Raw genomic sequence first — 20,253 nt, 5'->3', positions numbered from 1 at the left:
TTTATTGATGACAACTTTGCATGGATTTGGACTTTTCTATTTGGTTGATGGTTTGGGTATACTGTTTGGTCCTAGGTAGTTGGATGGTTGTGTAAGGTGAGAGCCTCGTTCAAGTGCACATTTGTATAAATTGGTGGATTAGGACGAAATTTTTTTTTTTTTTTTTTTTTTTTTTTTTTTTTTTTGCCAAGTAATTACCTCTTAAACATAATATATATATACATATATATATATATATATATATATATATATATATATATATATATATATATATATATTACCGGGACCCTGATGACTTTGCTGCCAGGCCCCGACACGCGGCAGGCTTCTATCTATGTATTCTCATTGACGCTTGTCTTCTAAAAGCAAGAAAATTTGAGTCTTTTCTTGATGTCATGACGTTCAAATGGACTTTAAATTAGAAGTGGTGCCTTTGTAAAATTACGGTTTTCTTTTGGACCTTGAACTTTTTCCTCTGCTTGTCTTTTGTCATTATTTCCGAACGCCCAATCACCGAACATTTGTTTCTTTTAATTGTTCAGGTTGTAAGACAAAGGCTTCTTTTTTCAAACGATTTATCTAGTCTAGGTTTTTGATTTTCAAGGGTATGGTAGGCATTGATGACCTTATCCATGTAAAAATCCAAAACCCAATCATCATCACTATCATTTTCAATGATTTTGGTTCGTTATACCTTGGCTTTCCGTTCGTCGTTATGAAATGCACATCGCCGAACCTTTGTTTTTTAACAAGGGTATGGTAGGCATTAATGACTTTATCCATGTCAAAATCCCAAACGCAATAATCATCGCTATTATTTTGACAGGTTTTCAATCTCGCTGCCCAACTTGATTTTCACCTATTGTGAATTTAATTTGTTCGGGATTTTTGACTCCCTCAAATGATCGGTGTCGCATGTCTTCTAACCGCGTGTGTGTTTGCTCTTCATTTTCATGTTTGACTTGCTCACATGCCCGGTATCACGTTTCTTCTAACCAGGTGTGTCTTTGCTCTTCATTTTCATTTTTGGCTTGCTCACATATTCGGTGTCGTATGTCTTCTAACTGCGTGTGTATTTGCTCTTTCTTTTCAGTTTTGACACACCGCCACTGATCTTCTAACCATGTATGCCTTTGCTCTTCATTTTATTTTTAACTTGCTCACATGCTTGGTGTTGCATGTCTTCCTATCGCCTGTGTCTTTGATCTTCATTTTCATTTTCGATTAGCTCAAATGCTCGGTGTCACATGTCTTCTAAACGCGCGTGTCTTTGCTCTTCATTTTCATTCTTGACACGCCCTAATTGTCATTTCACTAATCTTCTAACCACCCGTGTCTTTGCTCTTCATTTTTATTTTTGATACGTTTTTGGATTTTGGTTTCCTCAGAGAATTTAGCAATGGCCTTTGCTCTATCTGTCCGTATTTGCGTTGTCACAGTTCATGGTCCAGGTTGTCTATTTTCATACATTGTGAATTTACTTTGTTCGGGCCGTTCTTTCGTTCTTATTACGTTTAGTTCACGTGTTGGTTCCAAGGAATCATCATTTGTAATAACTCCAAATTTCCGTTTTTGGGGATTTCCTACAGACATTATATTATATAGATAATGATTGCGTTGGATAAATAACTGATTGCGTTGAAAATGCAAAGATCTTATTTATGCTATGAATGACATCATATGACATCAGAAATTGCTATAAATAAGGTCATATAAGGAAACTTTTTTATTTATACATGACGTCATTGCAGTATAAGGAAACTTTTATGTTAGTACATGACCTTATTTGCAAAAACCAAAATTAAGGCTCTCAACGAGTCTTATCAAATCTCTGACCTATCTAGATAATTTTTTTTTGGCGAGAATATCCCAGGATACCAATTTTTCGGAAAAAATATGAAGCCATCTTCGAGAAACAGTATAAATAAATATACAATACATTTACAATTATTACTCGTTTATAAGCAAGACAACATAAATACTTTTGCAGTTTACATAATAACCTTAGCGATCCTAAACTGAAAATTGAAATCAAATTTATTTTGATTTTTTTTTCTACCGAACTATTTATATGGATTTATTCTAGTTTCGATTGCAAAATCAGATTTTCTTTAAAACTCTATAAAAGGTGTTACATTTTATACAACTATATTTACAATAAGATAAGCAACTTTTCAAAAGATGATTGTATTACCTTAACTTTTAATTACTATGTGCCGTGTTTTTGTCTTTTCTAGGTTTCAGCTATATCCGATGAATCTTAAATAGTCCCCATTTATAATGAACTACATCGATCCATTATGTATTTCTTATATTATCTTATCGAAATATAGACATGTGTATATACTGCATTCACTTATTACGTCATATACGGTTACAACCTACGATAAGGGCGTCATTCGTCAAGCTTGTACAAGAAAATGCAGTTTTTTTGTAAAAAGTGATTCTATTTTAAAAACTTTTTTTTTATTACAAAATGCATTACATGTAGAAATTTCCTATAAAATGAGCTATTAAACTGCTCTCTATGATTTTTACTTTTATGAGAGAGAGCTTTTATGTTAGTACATGACCTTATTTGCAAAAACCAAAATTAAGGCTCTCAACGAGTTTTATCAAATCTCTGACCTATCATTATGTATTTCTTATATTATCTTATCGAAATATAGACATGTGTATATACTGCATTCACTTATTACGTCATATACGGTTACAACCTACGATTATGACGTCATTCATCAAGCTTGTACATGAAAATACAGTTTTTTTTGTAAAAAGTGATTCTATTTTAAAAACTTTTTTTTTATTACAAAATGCATTACATGTAGAAATTTCCTATAAAATGAGCTATTAAACTGCTCTCTATGATTTTCCAGCGTCAAGCTAGCAGAGTAGAAAAAAAGCGGAAATAAAAGACGCCGTCGATGCAGAATATCGTAGTTCAAGCCACTTTTCTTTTTTTTCAAGCCAACATATTTTCTTTGTTGTTCAAGCCAAGAGACTGTAAATTTCTTATATGGGCATTTCGGACAAGGCGGTTATAATAGTGTGCTTTGTGCTTGGATCTGACACTATTTTTAGGAGTTATGGGCTATTGCATTTCTTAATATGGGACGTGACCGGCTCTTACAAGGCTGCTAGCTACTACTGCAACCCGGATACTTAAAGGTACTTCTCTTGTTTTTCAAGCCAACATATTTTCTTTGTTGTTCAACTCAAGAGACTGTAACTTTCCTATATAGAAGTTTTGGACAAGACGGTCCTAATAATGTATTTTGTGTTTTGATCGGACATTACTGATCAGCTATTTTTCGTTCTCTAATATAATAACAGCTACTACAGTGTTGTAGAAAAATGTAAATTTTCGTAGTAAATTCATTCCAATTTTAAAATTCTTTTCATTAATTACAAAAAGGTTTTTAAATAAATCAATTTCCTTTAAAATGAGCCATTAAACAGCTCTCTGTGTTATTCCAGTGCCCTTTTAGCTGAGGAGAAATATCGCAAAGAAAAAAAGATGCCTTTGATACAGAATACCGTAGATCGAGCAACTTTCCTCGTTATTCAAGCCGAAGGAAGGTAAGTTTCCTATATAGGGGTTTCGGACAAGGCAGTTCTAATAATGTACTTCTTGTTTTGATTTGACACTATTTTTGGGAGTTATGACCTATTGTATTTCTTAGAATTAGATGTGATGGTCTCTTACTAGGTTGCTAGCTATCGCTGCATCCCGGATAATATATAATATGCAACGCAATACCGCCACCTAAGTAAAGAGCGAAGCGGGTTTCGCATGATACTCATTTATCTATTTTTTCTTATTTTGATTTTCACCAAGGCACTTCACAAGGAAGGAGTTGTCCTAGAAACTTTTTGGGGGAGGGGTTGACCATAAAATTAAAAATTAATTGTTTTAGTGAACTTTAGAAGATTCAAAGGTAACTGGAGAGGAGTCAGACCCCCACTTCCGTCCCTTATTCCCCAAAGACTTCCAAAAAAATTGAAATAACTATCTTGTTCAGCATGGTTGAAAGGTACAGTAGCTGTATCTCTGGGATTAAAACCATCCCCCCACTGCCCTTGGGGCAAGGTGTGTAGGCTGTGCAAATCATAATTTAAACATAACGTTTTTAATTAGGAAACAGGTTTATATACCCCCTACCATATGAAGAAGAAGAAGACAACAGTCCAACCACTTCTATTAGATTTTCCACCATGCCTAAAATTACAGTGAGCGTATTACTACTCGACTTTTACCTTTATTGAAATTAACTATAAAAAAAGTTTTTTTAACTGAAAGTAAGGAGTGACATTAAAAATTCAAACGAACAGAAATTATTCCGTATATCAAAGGGGCGGTCCCCTACTCAACGCCTCGCCCTTTACGCTAAGGTTTTTTATTGTTTTAAAAAATAAAGTTGTGAGACAGAGTCAAACTTCAGCGTAAAGAGCCAGGCATTGAGGAGGGGATAGCCCCTTTCATATAAGGAATAATTTCTGTTCGTTTTAAGTTTTACTGTCGCTCCTTACTTTCAGTTAAAAAAAACTTGTTTTTTTAGTTAATTTCTGAACGTTTTTGAATTAATGCAGCTTTGATTTTGGCTCACCGTACATGAATAATTAAAACGAAATTCGCATATTAATATTCCTTTTTTTTGGCTAATTGGCTTTCTCGAATTTTTGTTCTGACGTAACTTACGAATTAACTTACGTAACAAATTTCTATATTTGTACATTTGTATTACGTATATTAGGGAGTTCGCTCCCCAGTCAATACCTCGCTCTTTACGCTAAAGTTCGAATTTTGTTCGTATCACAAACCCCTGAATCACGAATGCCGGTTAATTAGAAAAGATAGCTCTTTTGAAAGTACTAAAAAGTTTTAGCGTAAAGAGCGAGGTATTGACTTATTTATATGAGGGGGGCGAACCCCCTAAAATAAGTAATAATTTCTGTTCGTTTTAAGTTTTAATGTTGCTCCTTACTTTCAGTTGAAAAAAAACTTGTTTTTTATTTAATTTTTGGCCATTTTTTAAATAATGCTGGGAAATCTGGCACCCCTTCATAGAAATGACTCTTCCCCTAAGGAATTATATCCTCCATGGAAAGATTCTCTCCCTTAACCCCTACTCCAACCCCGACCCCTCACTGGAAAAAAATTCCTCCTGAAAACGCCTGTATACTTCCCAATAACCAATATTATATGTAAACAATGGGCAAAGCTTACAACTTATAGCCCTTCCCCCCGGAACTATGGGGGATTAAGTCATCCTCAAAGACATATTTATTAAATTTTTGACTATGCTGAACAAAATGGCTATCTCATAATTATGAGGCTGACTTCGGGAAGAAATGAGCGTGGGAGGGGGCAAGTTGCCCTCCAATATCTTAGTCACTTAAAAAGGCCAATAGAACTTTTAATTTCCGTTCGAATGAGGTTTCTCGCGATATTCTAGGACTACTGGATCGATATGATCACCCCTGGGAAAAAAAAACAAAAAAAAAACAAATAAACACGCATCCGTGGTCTTTCTTCTGGCAAAAAATACAAAATTCCACATTTTTGCAGAGAGGAGCTTAAAACCTCTACAGTAGGGTTTTCTAATACGCCGAATCTTATGGAGTGATTGTCATTAAAATTCTATGACTTTTAGTGGTTGTTTTCCCCTTTTTTAAAAATAAGGCAAATTTTCTCAGGCAAACTTTTGATGTGTAAAATTAAACTTGATAAAACTTATATAATTGAAACCAGCATAAGAATTTGATTCTTCTGATGTATCTATTGGTATTAAAATTCCGTGTTCTAGAGTTTCGGTTACTATTCAGCCGGGTCGCTCCTTACTTGCAGTTCGTTACCACGAACTGTTTGATTAGATATTTGGAATCAGTATAGTCATCAAATCCTTGTTTACATACGAGCATAATCAGCCCAAGGGGTCGTCAACTTTCATAAATCACATACACGAGGAGGCACGTTATAAGCCAGGTGGAACTGTTCCAAGTATTACGGGGCTTTTGCCCGTGTGGCAGCTGTTGGACTCGTGCAGCATTCTAAGAAGTACGCCAGTTGCTTGAAAGTGGTTGACCCCTTGATTCAACTCATTTACGAGGAGTACAAAATTTTATACGCGATTACTATCTCAGACACCATGATAATGACTTTATTTCTTAGAACCATCCTGAGGTTTTTTGTGGACTTTTTTTTGTTTGTAATTCAATAATCTATAATTCTAAGTAAACACCACAGCTCCAATTTCCCCATTTGAAATCTGCAAAGTTCATTTTACAATTTTCTGTTTTTAGCAATGGTTATAAAACTTGCACAACAATTAGTAAGTCTTGGTTGACTATTGTTTACTATTTATTATCTTAACCTTTGAAGATAAGTAATTAGAAGTTAATGCATATGCATAGTTTATCTAGAGTTTCCCCATTCCCAGGAAATTAGAAAAATACCGTATTTGTTTAACTGCGTGAACAGCTAATTCGGTCCGGTAGCCCTTAAAAGCTTGAAAATCAGAGACTTATAAAAGTCAATTGCTTTTTTAAGGACTTGTATCGATAAATTATATATATATATATATATATATATATATATATATATATATATATATATATATATATATATATATATATATATATATATATATATATATATATATATATATATATATATATATATATATATATATAAATATATATGTATATATATATATATATATATATATATATATATATATATATATATATATATATATATATATATATATATATATATCTGTAATAACTAGTTAAGTAAATTTTCTTGCCATGTACTTTTTTTTTACTGTTATTCAGCCTGTTTCTCTAAGATGCTATTCATATTCAGCAGAATTCTTTTAAACATTAGACACATAGCTTTGAAAAATACTCCTGAAGGAGATCATTCTAGATGGATATGCAGCCCAAAAAAAAGTTCAAGTACTCCTTCCTATGAGTTTAACACTCAAATGATCAGCACATGCTATGCCTACGCATAGGTCTCGTTGCCTTGGTAAAGGATATCACAAGAAGCGAAAGCTGTTGAGCAGATAATTGGCTGGTATTCTGAATGAAAACACTTGTCAATGCCATTATAATTCTTATTTTCAAAGGTGGCTGGTAGGTATAATCCATTATAGTTAGAACATCCTCTACTTTGATACGTACCCAAGAGTTAAGTGCCAATTTTAGCCATTTTGAGGCACAAAACGAGAGTTTAGGTCCGAAATGCTATTAGAAGAAAAAATTATTTCACAGCCAGTTGGTTTAGGATGATCAAAAATATTTTTACAAGGCGTCTCAGTTTTAAAATCCATGCTGCCACGTGGTAATATTTTTATTTCTGGACATGCAAACTTTCCCGACTAAATGAAATGTTGTCGTATAGAATATAAGTGCATCAGTACTAAACATTATACAGAATTGCAGAGTTGCGCATTAGCTTTCGATGGGGATGCTACTGAATATACTTTTAAGCTTTTAAGCATAATAAACTTTTAAGCATAAAAATACTATTAGACCCACATTTTCTAAGTTTCCGTGTTAGGCGCTTCAGATGAACTGTATGAACATTCAGATGAATGTGTATTTAAGCTTAGAGAGGCATGGTGGCTGAGGAGATTCAAGCTCTTATTTCGGAATTTGGACTAGGAGACTTACATTTCGATAAAATAAAAGTTCAAAATAGGGATAAAACCCTTTTTAATAGACACTGTATTGAAATGCACAAAAATAGCAGATATTTCGGTCACATATACAGTGACCGTCATCAGTAGTAAAACAAAGCAAAAACAATTTAAAACAAAAGTTTATATACGAAATTAAAAAACACTATATATTGTTTAATTCTCTAGTTCTTTTCAAAGCAAAGGCGGAAGCTAGCCTCTTTGACCTTCTTGGATTCGATTCATTAGCGTTCAATGGTATAACATTTGGACAGAGGTCAACTACATTGGGTAAATTGAACTTTACTCTGTCAGATTTTAATAAATTATCATAGATAGAGTTCAGGCTAAATTCACCTGTATCCTGATTCAAACCAATATTCTTGAATAAGATTTTCTTTATTTCAAGAGTTTCACGAAAATTTTGCTTTAAACCCCGATCCCTAGAAATCAAAGAGACATTCTCGAACAAGATAAAATGGTGTGGGAAATTGAAAATATGTTCTGAAAGGGCTGAAGTAAAATCTTCAGACTTAGAATCTTGTTTTAAAGCCGAAGAAATAGAATCTTTATGTTGTAATAATTTCATTTCCAAACTCTTGTTAGTACATCCCACATATGAGCTTCTGCAAGTACTTGAGATCTGATAAACCCCACTTTGTTGCCCCAATGAAGTTAGATCCTTCCCAGAATTCAGAAATATCGAAATATCCGGTATTTCGGTGAATATCTATACAGTGTCTATTAAAAAGGATTTTATCCCTATTTTGAACTTTTATTTTATCGTCATGGAAAGGCAGTGTGGTCTCCGAAATCAAACAGTTCGTGGTAGCGAACTGTAAGTAAGGAGCGACCCGGCTTAATGGTAACCGAAACTGTAGAAAATGGAATTTTGATACCAATAGATACATCAAAAGAATTAAATTTTGATGCTGATTTCCAATATATAAGTTTCATCAAGTTTTGTCATGCCTATCAAAATTTACGCGCCTGAGAAAATTTGCCTGATTTTCGAAAAAAGGAGGAAAGACCCTCTAAAAGTTATAGAACCTTAATAAAAATCACACCATCATATTCAGAGTATCAGAGAACCCTACTGCAGAGGTTTCATGCTCCTATCTACAAAAATGTGAAATTTCGCATTTTTGGTCAGAAGAAAGATCATGGATGCGCGTTTCTTTGTTGTTTTTTTTTTGTTTTTTTTTTATTCCCCAGGGGTGATAGTATCAACCCAGTGGTCCTAGAATATCGTGGGAGGGCTCATTCGAACTGAAGTTAAAAGTTCTAGTGCCCTTTTTAAGTGACCAAAAAATGGAGGGCAACTAGGCTCCCTCCCCCGCTCATTTTTTCCCAAAGTCACCCTATCAAAATTTTGAGATAACCATTTTGTTCAGCATGGTCGAAAATATGTCTTTTAGGATAACTTAATCCCCCGAACTCCCCGGGGGGGGCTGAAAGTTATGAACTTTACCCAATGTTAATATATAGTATTGATATTTGGGAAGTATACAGACGTTTTCAGGGGGTATTTTTTCTGGTAGTGGGGGTGGGGGGTGGGGGGTCGGGTTTATGCGGGAGGATCTTTCCATGAAGGAAGTTTTCATGGGGGAAGGGACACTGCTATGAAGGGGGTGCCGGATTTCCCAGCATTATTTAAAAAAAGATATGAAATTATATGTAAAAAACAAGTTTTTTAACTGAAATTAAGGAGCAACATCAAAACTTAAAACGACAGAAAACATTACGTATATGATTGGGTTCACCCCCTAGTCAATACTTCGCTCTTTAAGCCAAAGATTATTTAGTACTTTCATAAGAGCTATTTATTTTAATTAATGGCATTTGTGATTAAGGGGTCATTTTTAAAGAATTGGAACAAAATTCGAACTTAAGCTTAAGGAGCAAGGTATTGACTAGGGGGAGAAATCTCTAATATACGTATTAAAAATATATGAATATAGAAGTTCGTTACGTAAGTTAATTCGTAAGTTACGTATATTTATTACTAATAAAAACGTTCGTAAATAAAATTAAACAGGTTTCGAGAAAGCCATTTAACCAAATAAAAGTAAAATTTTGTATATTCAAATTTTGTTTTAATTATTCATGTACGGCGAGCCAAAATAAAAACCTGCATTAATTCAAAATCGTTCAAAAATTAAATAAAAAAACAAGTTTTTTTAATTGAAAGTAAGGAACGACGTTAAAACTTAAAACGAACAGAAATTATTCCGTAGATGAAAGGGGCTGTCCCCTCCTCAACGCCTCGCTCTTTATGCTAAAGTTTGACTTTCTCACAACTCTATTTTTCTTTTTAAACAATGAAAAACTTTAGTATAAAGAGCGAGGCGTTGAGGAGGGGACAGCCCCTTTCGTATACGGAATAATTTTTGTTCGTTTTAAGTTTCAACGTCGTTCCTAACTTTCAGTTAAAAAAAAACTTTTTTTTTTTATTTAAATATCTATGAGACTTACATTTTATTTTGAAAATCAAGCACACAAATGAGCGGTACAGTATATACTTTAAACAGTACAGTATATACTCTTCTTCTTCTTAAAAATAGCACCAGGAATCCTAAACAGGCTCCTTTCGGCATACTCGAAGCTTGGTTAAGCAAAAGTTGAACTTCACCGCAAAAAACGGGGGTCAGAGAGGTTAGTAGCCTCCATCATATTCAGGAGAATTTGGACCATTGTGTTAGAGACTTACAAAAATTATATGTAAGTCGTGGGTGTGGCATCCGCCACAGCCTAGTAAAAATCGAACTCTAAGGTCATTGTAAAAAAAAAAAAAAGTAAGAAAGGATGAAAGTAAAAACTGAGAATAGAACTTAAAATGAACAGAAATAGTACTGTATATTAGCGGGGCTCTCGCCATGACAATTCTCTCTCTTTAATTTAACTTTTTGGCGCCAATGATTCAACAACTTATGCTCTTATTCAACGGCAATATAAGGAAGAATTTATTTGTTGACAATGTCATGATAATGGAAGGATTTACTTAATTGCATACCCTTTAAATGGTATAGTTTTCAATTGTAGCAGCATTTTTTTCAGGAGTATAATTTTATTTACAAATAATTTACAAAAAAACGAACGCCAAGGAACCTTTCGGTTCGTTAGGCCAACTCCAACATCCAACACATATTTCAATATAAATAAATAAAAAAAAAAACAATATCCCCCGCCGACGGGCTAACAAAACAACAAAACAAAAATTTCGATTATAGCACTTCTAAGAAAAAACAAAAACTCAAAAAAAATCAAACAGATTGATAAATTTTATTACAAAAATCCCTCAATTTTCCCCAGAAACTACTTCGGTCATGCTCACGCACAACTCCAATTGGTAAATGAATCCAGGAGCTCGGCAAAACATGCTGGGCGGAGAACTGTGACAGGGTTGTTTCACATTGCGGCCGCCGAAATGTATCTGCATTTCTTGTATTATAATTGTGAAGACCCACACCAGTTATAAACATGCCATTAAAACATTCTGAGGTAAGGTTATTAATAATATCAAACATTAACATAGATCGATAAAAAAATTAATATACCTGCTAGAGGAAGAATATTCAGTTTCAAATACACATTTCTCACTGAATCTGTCGGTCCATAATTTCCTAAAATCCTAATGGCAGAATTTTGTAAAGCTCTGAGGCGTTTCAGATGGCATTGAAAAGTTGAAGACCATACCGAACAACAATATAAAAGGTAACAATGGACAAGTGAAAAATGCAAAAGTCTAAGGACAATTTTTGGACAAATGTGCTTCAATTTCCAAATAATTGCAACATTGCGGGCAATTTTAGATGTTATACCGTTTATATAATCTGAAAAACTAAGCGTCTCGTCTACAATAATGCCTAAATACCTAATCGAGTGATACCTTAATACCTAATACCTAAATACCTAATACCTAATCTATCAATAAATGAATTTCCACACCTCAACTTTTCCACCCAAGGATAATACTTTTTAGAACGAGCAAACAACACAAAATTATACTTCTTAAAATTTATTTTCAGCTTATTCAACCTAGTCCACTTTTCAATCAAACTTATATCATTGTCGACTCCACGGATCAACTCTTTTTCAGTTCTCACGCATACCGTTAAATTAGTATAATCAGCAAATAAAACTAACGCTTTTACAGGGATCATATTTGGGTTTCCACTGTTTACTGAATCAACAATATTAGATAAAACTCCACTCAGATCATTAATCTATACAGCAAATAATAGTGGACCAAGGGGTTATCCCTGTGGGGCTCCAGACTCGACATCATATTCACATGTAGCTTGTTTTCCATCATCCAGATATAATTTTCTATCCCTTAGGTAAGACTTAAACAGATTTAGAGCTCTTCCCCTTGTACCGGCATGATCTAATTTACATAATAGAATGTCATGATCCACGGAATCGAACGCTGTAAAAATATCCAAAGATACAGTTATGACTTTAAGACGTTTATCAAGGCCATCATCAACCAATATTGCAAGAAAATGAATTGCATGCTCTGTAGAATGTTTCATTCTGTAAACAAATTGGTTCTTAAAGATGAATCCTTTCTTCTCTAGAAATGGCTCAGTCCTTAGGCATAATATAATCTCCATTATGCTAGCTATAATCGGAAGCAGTGGTATTGGTCTATAGTTGCTAGGATCTTCTCGGTCACCTGACTTAAAAATTGGCACTATTTTTGCAGATTTAAACGGTTGAGGGAAGATCGTCTTTTGCAACCACATACTTTTTAGCTGGCCCACAATACTGGTGAAATGACCTTTCGTTTTTATGTACACTTAGTGACTTTCTAATTTCATTACCTGCGTTAGAAAAATGATCGGCCAGTTTTTCATTAAAATCTGCATGGTATTGTTCACTTCCACATGGCTCCATGTCAATTTCTCCAATTACCGACCGAATAACTTTCCAAGTCTTCAAAGAGATATCTCTACACGACTCAAACATTCTCGAATAATAATCTTTTTTTGCTTTTCTTAACAATTTATTGAGCGTGTTATTATAATTCTTATAAATATGTCGGTCTACTTCTCGGTCAGTAATTTTACTAACCTTATAGAGGTTAGTTTTACTAACCTTATAGAGGTTAGGAGGCATGCATTATACAATGCATGCCTCCTCTTGATGCTATCCAAAATCCATGGCTTTTTCGCACTTCTTTCATTTTTTTCTTTAGAATTATCTTAATGCACACTTCATTGATTAGATTTGAACTTTTTCATACCACGTTGCAAAGCTGTCACCATAGTTCGCAAATTCACTTAAACAACTCCAATCACATTCCTCAAGTCGCTGTTTCATTTCATTAATACTGGATTTATCAAAATAAGAGTATTGTCTGTTTCTATTCGTAGAATCATTATGCATGTCTTTTTCAATATCTATACATACCATAATTGAACAGTGATCGGACACACCAATTGGGATTACAATTGGGCTATCATATTTAACACTAAAAAAAACCTGTACCGTAAGCAATATGTGATATATTTAAAATATAAAATTGTTTCCAAATACTTCAAAATAAAATAAAATTATTTCGTTCTAAATATACTTCCGATGTAAACTAAATTTCCCCCTAATTGATTTTAAATCCCGCTTCAAACTTGAGCCAAAATTCTCAATCCACAAAACCACATTTTATGCTCAGCCAAAACATCCCTTTAAAGTACAGAAACGGATGATTATATTCGCAAAGAACTTGATACTTGATGAATTCCAGAGTACTTTGTAATGCTTCGCATGCATTCCACACTTTTTGTCTTACAGACTGACAGATGTGAAATTTTCGGAAAAAGCTACCGACCGAATGACGGTATTAATTAAAGAAGATAGTTTGAATTTTACAAAAATACTTGACAAAAAATCCCGAGACAATGTTTTATACAAAGTAGATTCAAGTAGCATAGACAGTTTCAAGTTTACATAAGAATGTGAAAAGTTTAATGACCAAAATATTGAAAATAAATTATTGGACGCTCAGTTAGCATAACGAACTTAGTTTGTCAACATTATGACAAGGTTGCGGGCCCCTCCACAGGAGATGAGCCAATCGTGAAATAGTTCTTAGCGCACAGAATCAAGACTAGTGTCTTGAAGTGTTTTAAAAGTGTCTTTCGGGGCATTAAGTATTCAGAACTCGGGCATTAATTATTCAAAACCCAGGCATTAAGCATTCAGAACCCAGGCATTATGATTACAGACATTATGTTCCTATTATTCTGCGAGTAATTATCATTTTGACTGAATTTTGCGAATGTTGCTGTACACCTAAATATGTAAGTCCAATAAAACCATTACTTTTCTATTTGTGTTGTTTTATTTATATGTCTGTATCTAGCCCCGTATACTAGATAACTAGTTCAATTGTACTCCATTGGTAGTATTCCCTAAGGAATCTGATTTCTACATGACATTAGAGGTAATTGACAAGGAGATAACTCGAGGAAAAGATTTCCAGACGATATGGTTTCCGCAGCAACACCAATAGAGAGACCACTGTCATTACAGGAGGAATTCAACAGAGCAGTAGAAACTCCGGGTACGATTGTAAAGAAAACTCCTCCCAAAGATTCAATTAAAACAAATCTGCGAGAAGCTAAGGATTTAATAAATTTCCCCATAAAAACGAGATAAAGTACATTACATTGGAATGAAACTCCCAAGGACATCCAGGAAGGACAGTACCATGATATAACCGTGTCCAAGGTCAGGCCTAAACAATGGACTTCATGGAGGGAAAAAGTAGTGCAAAAATGCCCCATCCCCCCGAAGACATGGCATTTAAACAGTGGTGGGACCCCTCATAAACTTTTGATTCCTCTCAGAGTTTTCAAGAGTCTTTCAAGTCTCCTGAATTGAAAACACAAAACAAGGATTTAGAAAATAAACCCTCTACTTCCAGAGGAGTAGAAATTTACGAAGGAAGGGCAGGTGATACCTCAAAAACGCGAAGTGCCACTTCTAATATAGAATCATCGGAATCCAGTTCCGAAGAGTCTGACGGCGAATCAGACCATATGGTAGTTAAAGAAATAGGTAAATCAAAACCGACTTCAGCGGCTGCTCACGCTAAAGAAACAAAATTAAAAGGGCAAGAATTTTTGAAAAAAAACAATAAAAAACATTTGATCTTATATCGCTAGCAAAACCCAAAAAGAAAAAACCGCAAGAAAATGAAGAAAAAGTAACGACACAGTCAGGTCGAACGGTTAAGAAACCGGATAGGTGGAAATATCCCTAGGTAATGTAAAACCAAAAATACTATTACTGCGAAAGCATATTCCTGTCGTATGGAGTTGTGCTCACAACTATCGACTAGCAATCCTTTCCTTGTTGTCGATGGTGGTGGGTTTCAAATCCTGTATGAAAAGTCAACTCACAACCCACAGCAATAAATTTAAAGGCATGCGAATGAATTAACCAAGTCAATATCAGTGAAAATAAAATAATACCGAGTGATGTCAAAACATTAGTGATCAATGATGAAGGCTCCAAGTAGGAAGCTCATGGCCAGCCCATGATGACAAGTAATGTTTTAAGTCCTATTTGGCACATTTTGCCCACTGGGTAGCTACCTTACGAGATTCGACTGTACCTCTGCAAAAGTGAACTAATCAATAGAACGACCCAAAATATACCCAGTATTGAGATTAAAGGTAGACTTCATATCATGAAAAGTTTATATTCTGTCTGCCCATAAACGGTTTAACTTTCATTTTGTAGGAGACACTGTCCCTAAATGGCTCAATGAAAATCGACTTTTAATTCTGCGAAAGTAAATCACAGTACCTGTTTCCCCCTTCCAGACTGTAGGATGTTATCAAAAAAAATTAGTACAGTGATGTTCCATGTATTGTGGGAAGCCTAGGGGGAATGCAAGGCCCAAGCAGCGTTTAGTTTTTAGGGTTTTGTCGGTCTCCCCAGACTTTCTATGAAGAATCAACCCATTTCCTAACGAAGATTGATATTATCCAAAACAAGAATTGCCGACATAAAAGTGCGTAATGATAAACTGATCACTTTCAGATATATATCATGGCAACGGAATCAAAGCCTATCCATAAGGAGATAATAGATACTGAGTTTATTAAAATAACGAATGCGAAGGAAAACATTATATATTCAGCAGCTATGTTGGTGGTCGACGAAAAAGGAAATCAGATATATGCGAAAGAATGGCATTTAACATAAAACCATAAAGGGTACGCATCCCACACTTATAAATACTGATTAGCATTCTCAAATACCCCTAAATTTTGTCCGACTAGAGGGGAAGTTAAAACAAAATATAGAAGAAGAAGAGCAAAACAACTTGGTTGCTTACACTAATTAATAAAGGTAATTGACAAGGAGATAACTTGAGGAAACGAGGCTACACTTCTGGATTGATGGTTGGAGAACTTTTGACCTACTTTGGTTACATATTTTATTTTCTCTCATAGAGAGTGGCGCTGTCACCCATTTACCTTACCCTCCGTTATAAGTGGTGCCGTCTTTAGCGGCACAAGGTAATCTTAGCAACACAAGGTAATCTTAGCGGCACTAGTTTATTTCAATTCAGCAACAAGTTAATAATCTTAATGGCACAAGTTTCATAAGAGGCACAAGCTTAAAATATTAACGACGCAATTAAACTTAATGGCATAAGTGGTGCAAGTAAAAATTCCCCCGGCAGAACTGGCGCGGTTGGAAAACTTGGCGGAAAACATACGAACTAGTTAGGCTACATACCTTTTAATTTAAGTTTAAACCATTTGAAAGATACAGACTTATAAAAAAAAGTGTCTAAGCCTATAACGGCTAAGTTATAATAGGGATACCCTTTTCCAAAATCTCATAGAAGATAATAGCCTCCCCATAATAGGTTAAGTGAAAGAGAATTTAAGCGTATAATTATGTAAAGAGGATATAAATATTTAATACGCAAAAATGGAAGAAGAATTAAGTGACTTATTAATTGCGCAAAAATTGGTCGCAAAAAATGTAGAGATAACAAAGTCCATTCCACAATATGATGGACAATAGATGTCGACGGCCCAATTCGTAGAATTAACAAAAACAGAGCTAAAAACGTTAGTAAGTATGCTCCTTCTAAGATTAAGAGGGCAGGCCTTGACCTTCCTAAAGCAAATTAAAAATACTGTAGGAGAAAGTAACAGTTTGCCAATAAATACAATAGAGAAATTAATAACAGCATTCAAAGAAAGATTTATCAAGACTAGTTCAATAAATAAATTAAAACATAGAATAGCTTGCCTTTACCATACACAAAATATACAAGAACATTAACACAACATAAGAGGCTCAGTAGAAGAGAAGTTTGGAAAAAGTACAGGAGGCTTGTATGAAAAAATCAGACTACGTACCTTTTTGCTCGGACTTCCCCTAAAACTATATAGAATGGTAATATCCAAAAACATCCAAACATTGGACCGTACAGTTGAGGAGGTAGGGCGAATGATTGAAATCGATATGATCGTGGAAAATCATAATAGAAAAAGATTATCCTTGGTGATTCAAATGCAAGCCTGACCTTCAAGGGCGATCAGACTTCTCCAAATTTCTTTTCAAGGGATAATTCCCCAGTGTTACAAAGAAATAAAACGCAAGAACCCGCTAGGCAGAAAACAGTACGTTTTCAGCCCGTCAAACCAATTAGTTATGAAAATAACCCTACAAAAATAAGATGCTATATTTGTAATCGTGTTGGGCATATCGCGAAAGAGTGCCGCTTTAGGAATAGAAACATAACGGCACCAAGAAATGCCGTCGGTAATACACAATATTATGGCAACCATTTGTTCGGGAGAACAAATCTTAGCGCCAGTGGTGCACAATGATATAACCAAGGAAGACTTTGCCCACCAGTACCTTACAATACGTACCAACATAGTTTGTATAACCCTCCCCCCAATAGACAAAATCGATTTGAAAACCCAAATACTCGTCAAAGCCAATATAATGTGACAATGGTGTATAGAAATCATGAAAATTTGCCAACGGGAAGTGCAAATTTTTCAAGCCGACGGCAAACTGTCGCAAGAAACCCAAACTACCGTAATAATACATGGCGTAGGCAGACAAATGTAAATCAATTAGATATGCCTATGAAATCTCAGACATCCGAATCTCTATTGAAGACACCGACATACGAAATAAATTTCCAGGGAAACGTGTCAGGCCCCTCGGAAGAATAAATTTGACCCAGAACCAGGATATTTTATAGGTCCAACCCAATAGTAGTACCGTCTTGTAGTGATAGTAATAATATGTTACCTATATTTAATGATTTTTGTGTGGCGAATGTTTACTTTAAGGCATTAGTTGACTCTGGTGCAACAGTTAATATCATAAACTCATATTTACTGCGTATAAACTGCGTATTTAATAAGTTGCCTCCAAATATTAGGCGACGAAAGTATTTTAATAATCCCAATTTAACTAGCATAACAGGGCATAAATTAGATGCAAAAGGTTCAATTCACCTAGACGTAAAAAGGGATAATAGAATATTTCCGACAGGTTTTATAATATGCAATAACTATCCATACGAGGCAATTATCGGCGCAAATTTTTTAAGGTCGAATAAAATATTATTAGACATAGCAAACGAAAGGCTTGTGTACCCAGCTAAAACCCCTTCCACCATTCTAAGGAATCATAGTAGAGGGTACAAAGAGAATATAATGGTAAACAAAATTTCATGTGATATAATGTCACAATCATTTAGGCCTTATGTCTTGCTAAAAAGAGGACATGGCACAACCAGAAATTCACTTGATTCTTCTGAGCGACATTGCAGAGATGAAGTAAATATAGACAATAAGTAGATTGAATCTGAACATCTAAACATAGGGGATGTGCGATAAAATAGGTCAAATGAAACCGAGAAAAAAGGCAAATTATAGAAAATAATAGTGGGCCCCGATGTGGTTAAGATACAACCAATGTGATTGGTGGATAGCGCCAGTCTATATTTAATATACAATGAAAATAAAGAAAAATATTATGGATTCACAAAACAGAAAACAAAAATCGCTCCTAAGACAAAGCGAAGATTTGAAATATCACAGATGATTGAACCAGTGGATAGCAATTCCGAAGAATGGCTTGCGATCCCGTCAAATGAAATTCCTGAAAATCTGTTATGTGGAGAACAGATTATATTTTACGACAAAGGAGAAAGTTCTATTTGGGTGGCTAATAACCATGAAAATAATAAAATTACAATAAAAAAGGGAACCTATTTAGTTCAAATCCATGTTATATCAGAGAATGATTTAGATAGATGGGAAAATTCCCAAAGAAACCTAGTTAACGGTATTAAAACCTCAAATAAAAGATATCCCCTAACCAAATCGCCATTTTTTAACAAATTTAATATGGATCATATTACGGACTTGGAACTTAAAAGAAAATTATGCGAATTTACGGAATTTTAAAGAAATATTTTCCGCATCTGAAGACGACATAGGACTAATACCTTTTTATGAACATTCAATTTTAACGACCGGTAACCCCGTCGCAAACAGCCATATCGTATACCGTATAAGCATAAAGAGTGGTTAAAAAATAAAATTCATGAACTAGAAAAAAATGAGATTAGACGCCCCTGTATTAGTCCGTATTCAGCACCAGTGATCTTAGTCCCAAAAAAATGGTGACCTGAGACTCGTAGTAGATTATAGAGCCCCTAACAAACAAGTAGTCAGTGAAGAATTTCCCTTGCCAAGAATAGACGAAATCCTTGACTCCATCTCAGGACAAAAAACAAAATTTTTACTTCTTTAGATCTTACCCAAGGCTATTACCAAGTGAAAATAGCCTAAAAAGGTATCAATAAAACTGCATTTTCTACAACTGAATGTGGTTCCTATGAATACTTAACAATACCTTTGGACTCAAGACAAGTTCAAGCGGGCTATGTAGACCCTTATTGCGTCTATTACGAGGATTAAAGAATATCATTCATTTCGTTGATGATGTAATATGTGTAGGAGAAAATGCTGAACATTACTTAGCAACACTAGCTAAAAGTGTTACAGAAATTCAGAGAGGGCGATTTAAAATGCAGGCTTGAAAAGGTTAATTTATTTCAATCTAAAATTAAATTTTTAGGAGTGGTAGTGACGCAAGGAGAGATATCCCAAGACCCAGACAAAATAAAATGTGTTGAAAACCTCAAACCCCCTAGAACTATGAAAGAATTCAGAGGAATTTTAGGCCTTACTGGCTACTTTAGAAAATTTGTGCGCAATTACGCCCAAATCGTGAAACTCTTCACGGAATTAACTAAAGAGAACTCCCAAAATGTTACCTGGTCTCAGGAAGCTCAAACTTCGCTAGACCGTCTCATAAAGACACTCACTTCTGGACCAATATTATCGTTGCCTGATTTCGAAAACGGACAATTTGTGCTCACAACTGATGCTAGTTCAAAAGGCTTTTGTGCTATTTTTTCACAAATAATCCCGGTAGAAAACCTCGATCCTCTAGAGGGTCCGGCTAAACAAAAAGTTATGGAAAAAGTTATGTGCTATTC

At 34.6% G+C, this 20,253-nt stretch overlaps 1 protein-coding gene across 1 annotated transcript; it reads right to left on the bottom strand.

Moving 5' to 3' along the window:
- Window positions 1–11,941: 11,941 nt before the first annotated feature.
- LOC148953457 (uncharacterized) lies at window positions 11,942–12,301 on the bottom strand. Its single transcript, XM_089087966.1, has one exon. The coding sequence runs from the start codon at window positions 12,299–12,301 to the stop codon at window positions 11,942–11,944; it is 360 nt and encodes a 119-aa protein (XP_088944092.1).
- Between the last annotated feature and the right edge of the window lie 7,952 nt (window positions 12,302–20,253).

Source organism: Artemia sp. Qi Xiang Cuo, chromosome 4, assembly GCF_049724085.1.
Source record: "Artemia sp. Qi Xiang Cuo chromosome 4, ASM4972408v1, whole genome shotgun sequence".
Taxonomy (NCBI): domain Eukaryota; kingdom Metazoa; phylum Arthropoda; class Branchiopoda; order Anostraca; family Artemiidae; genus Artemia; species Artemia sp. Qi Xiang Cuo.
This window is presented reverse-complemented; position numbering and strand designations above follow the sequence as displayed.

Coding starts and splice junctions, on each gene's coding strand:
- LOC148953457 (XM_089087966.1), bottom strand. CDS start 12,301: ATGGAGATTATATTATGCCTAAGGACTGAGCCATTTCTAGAGAAGAAA.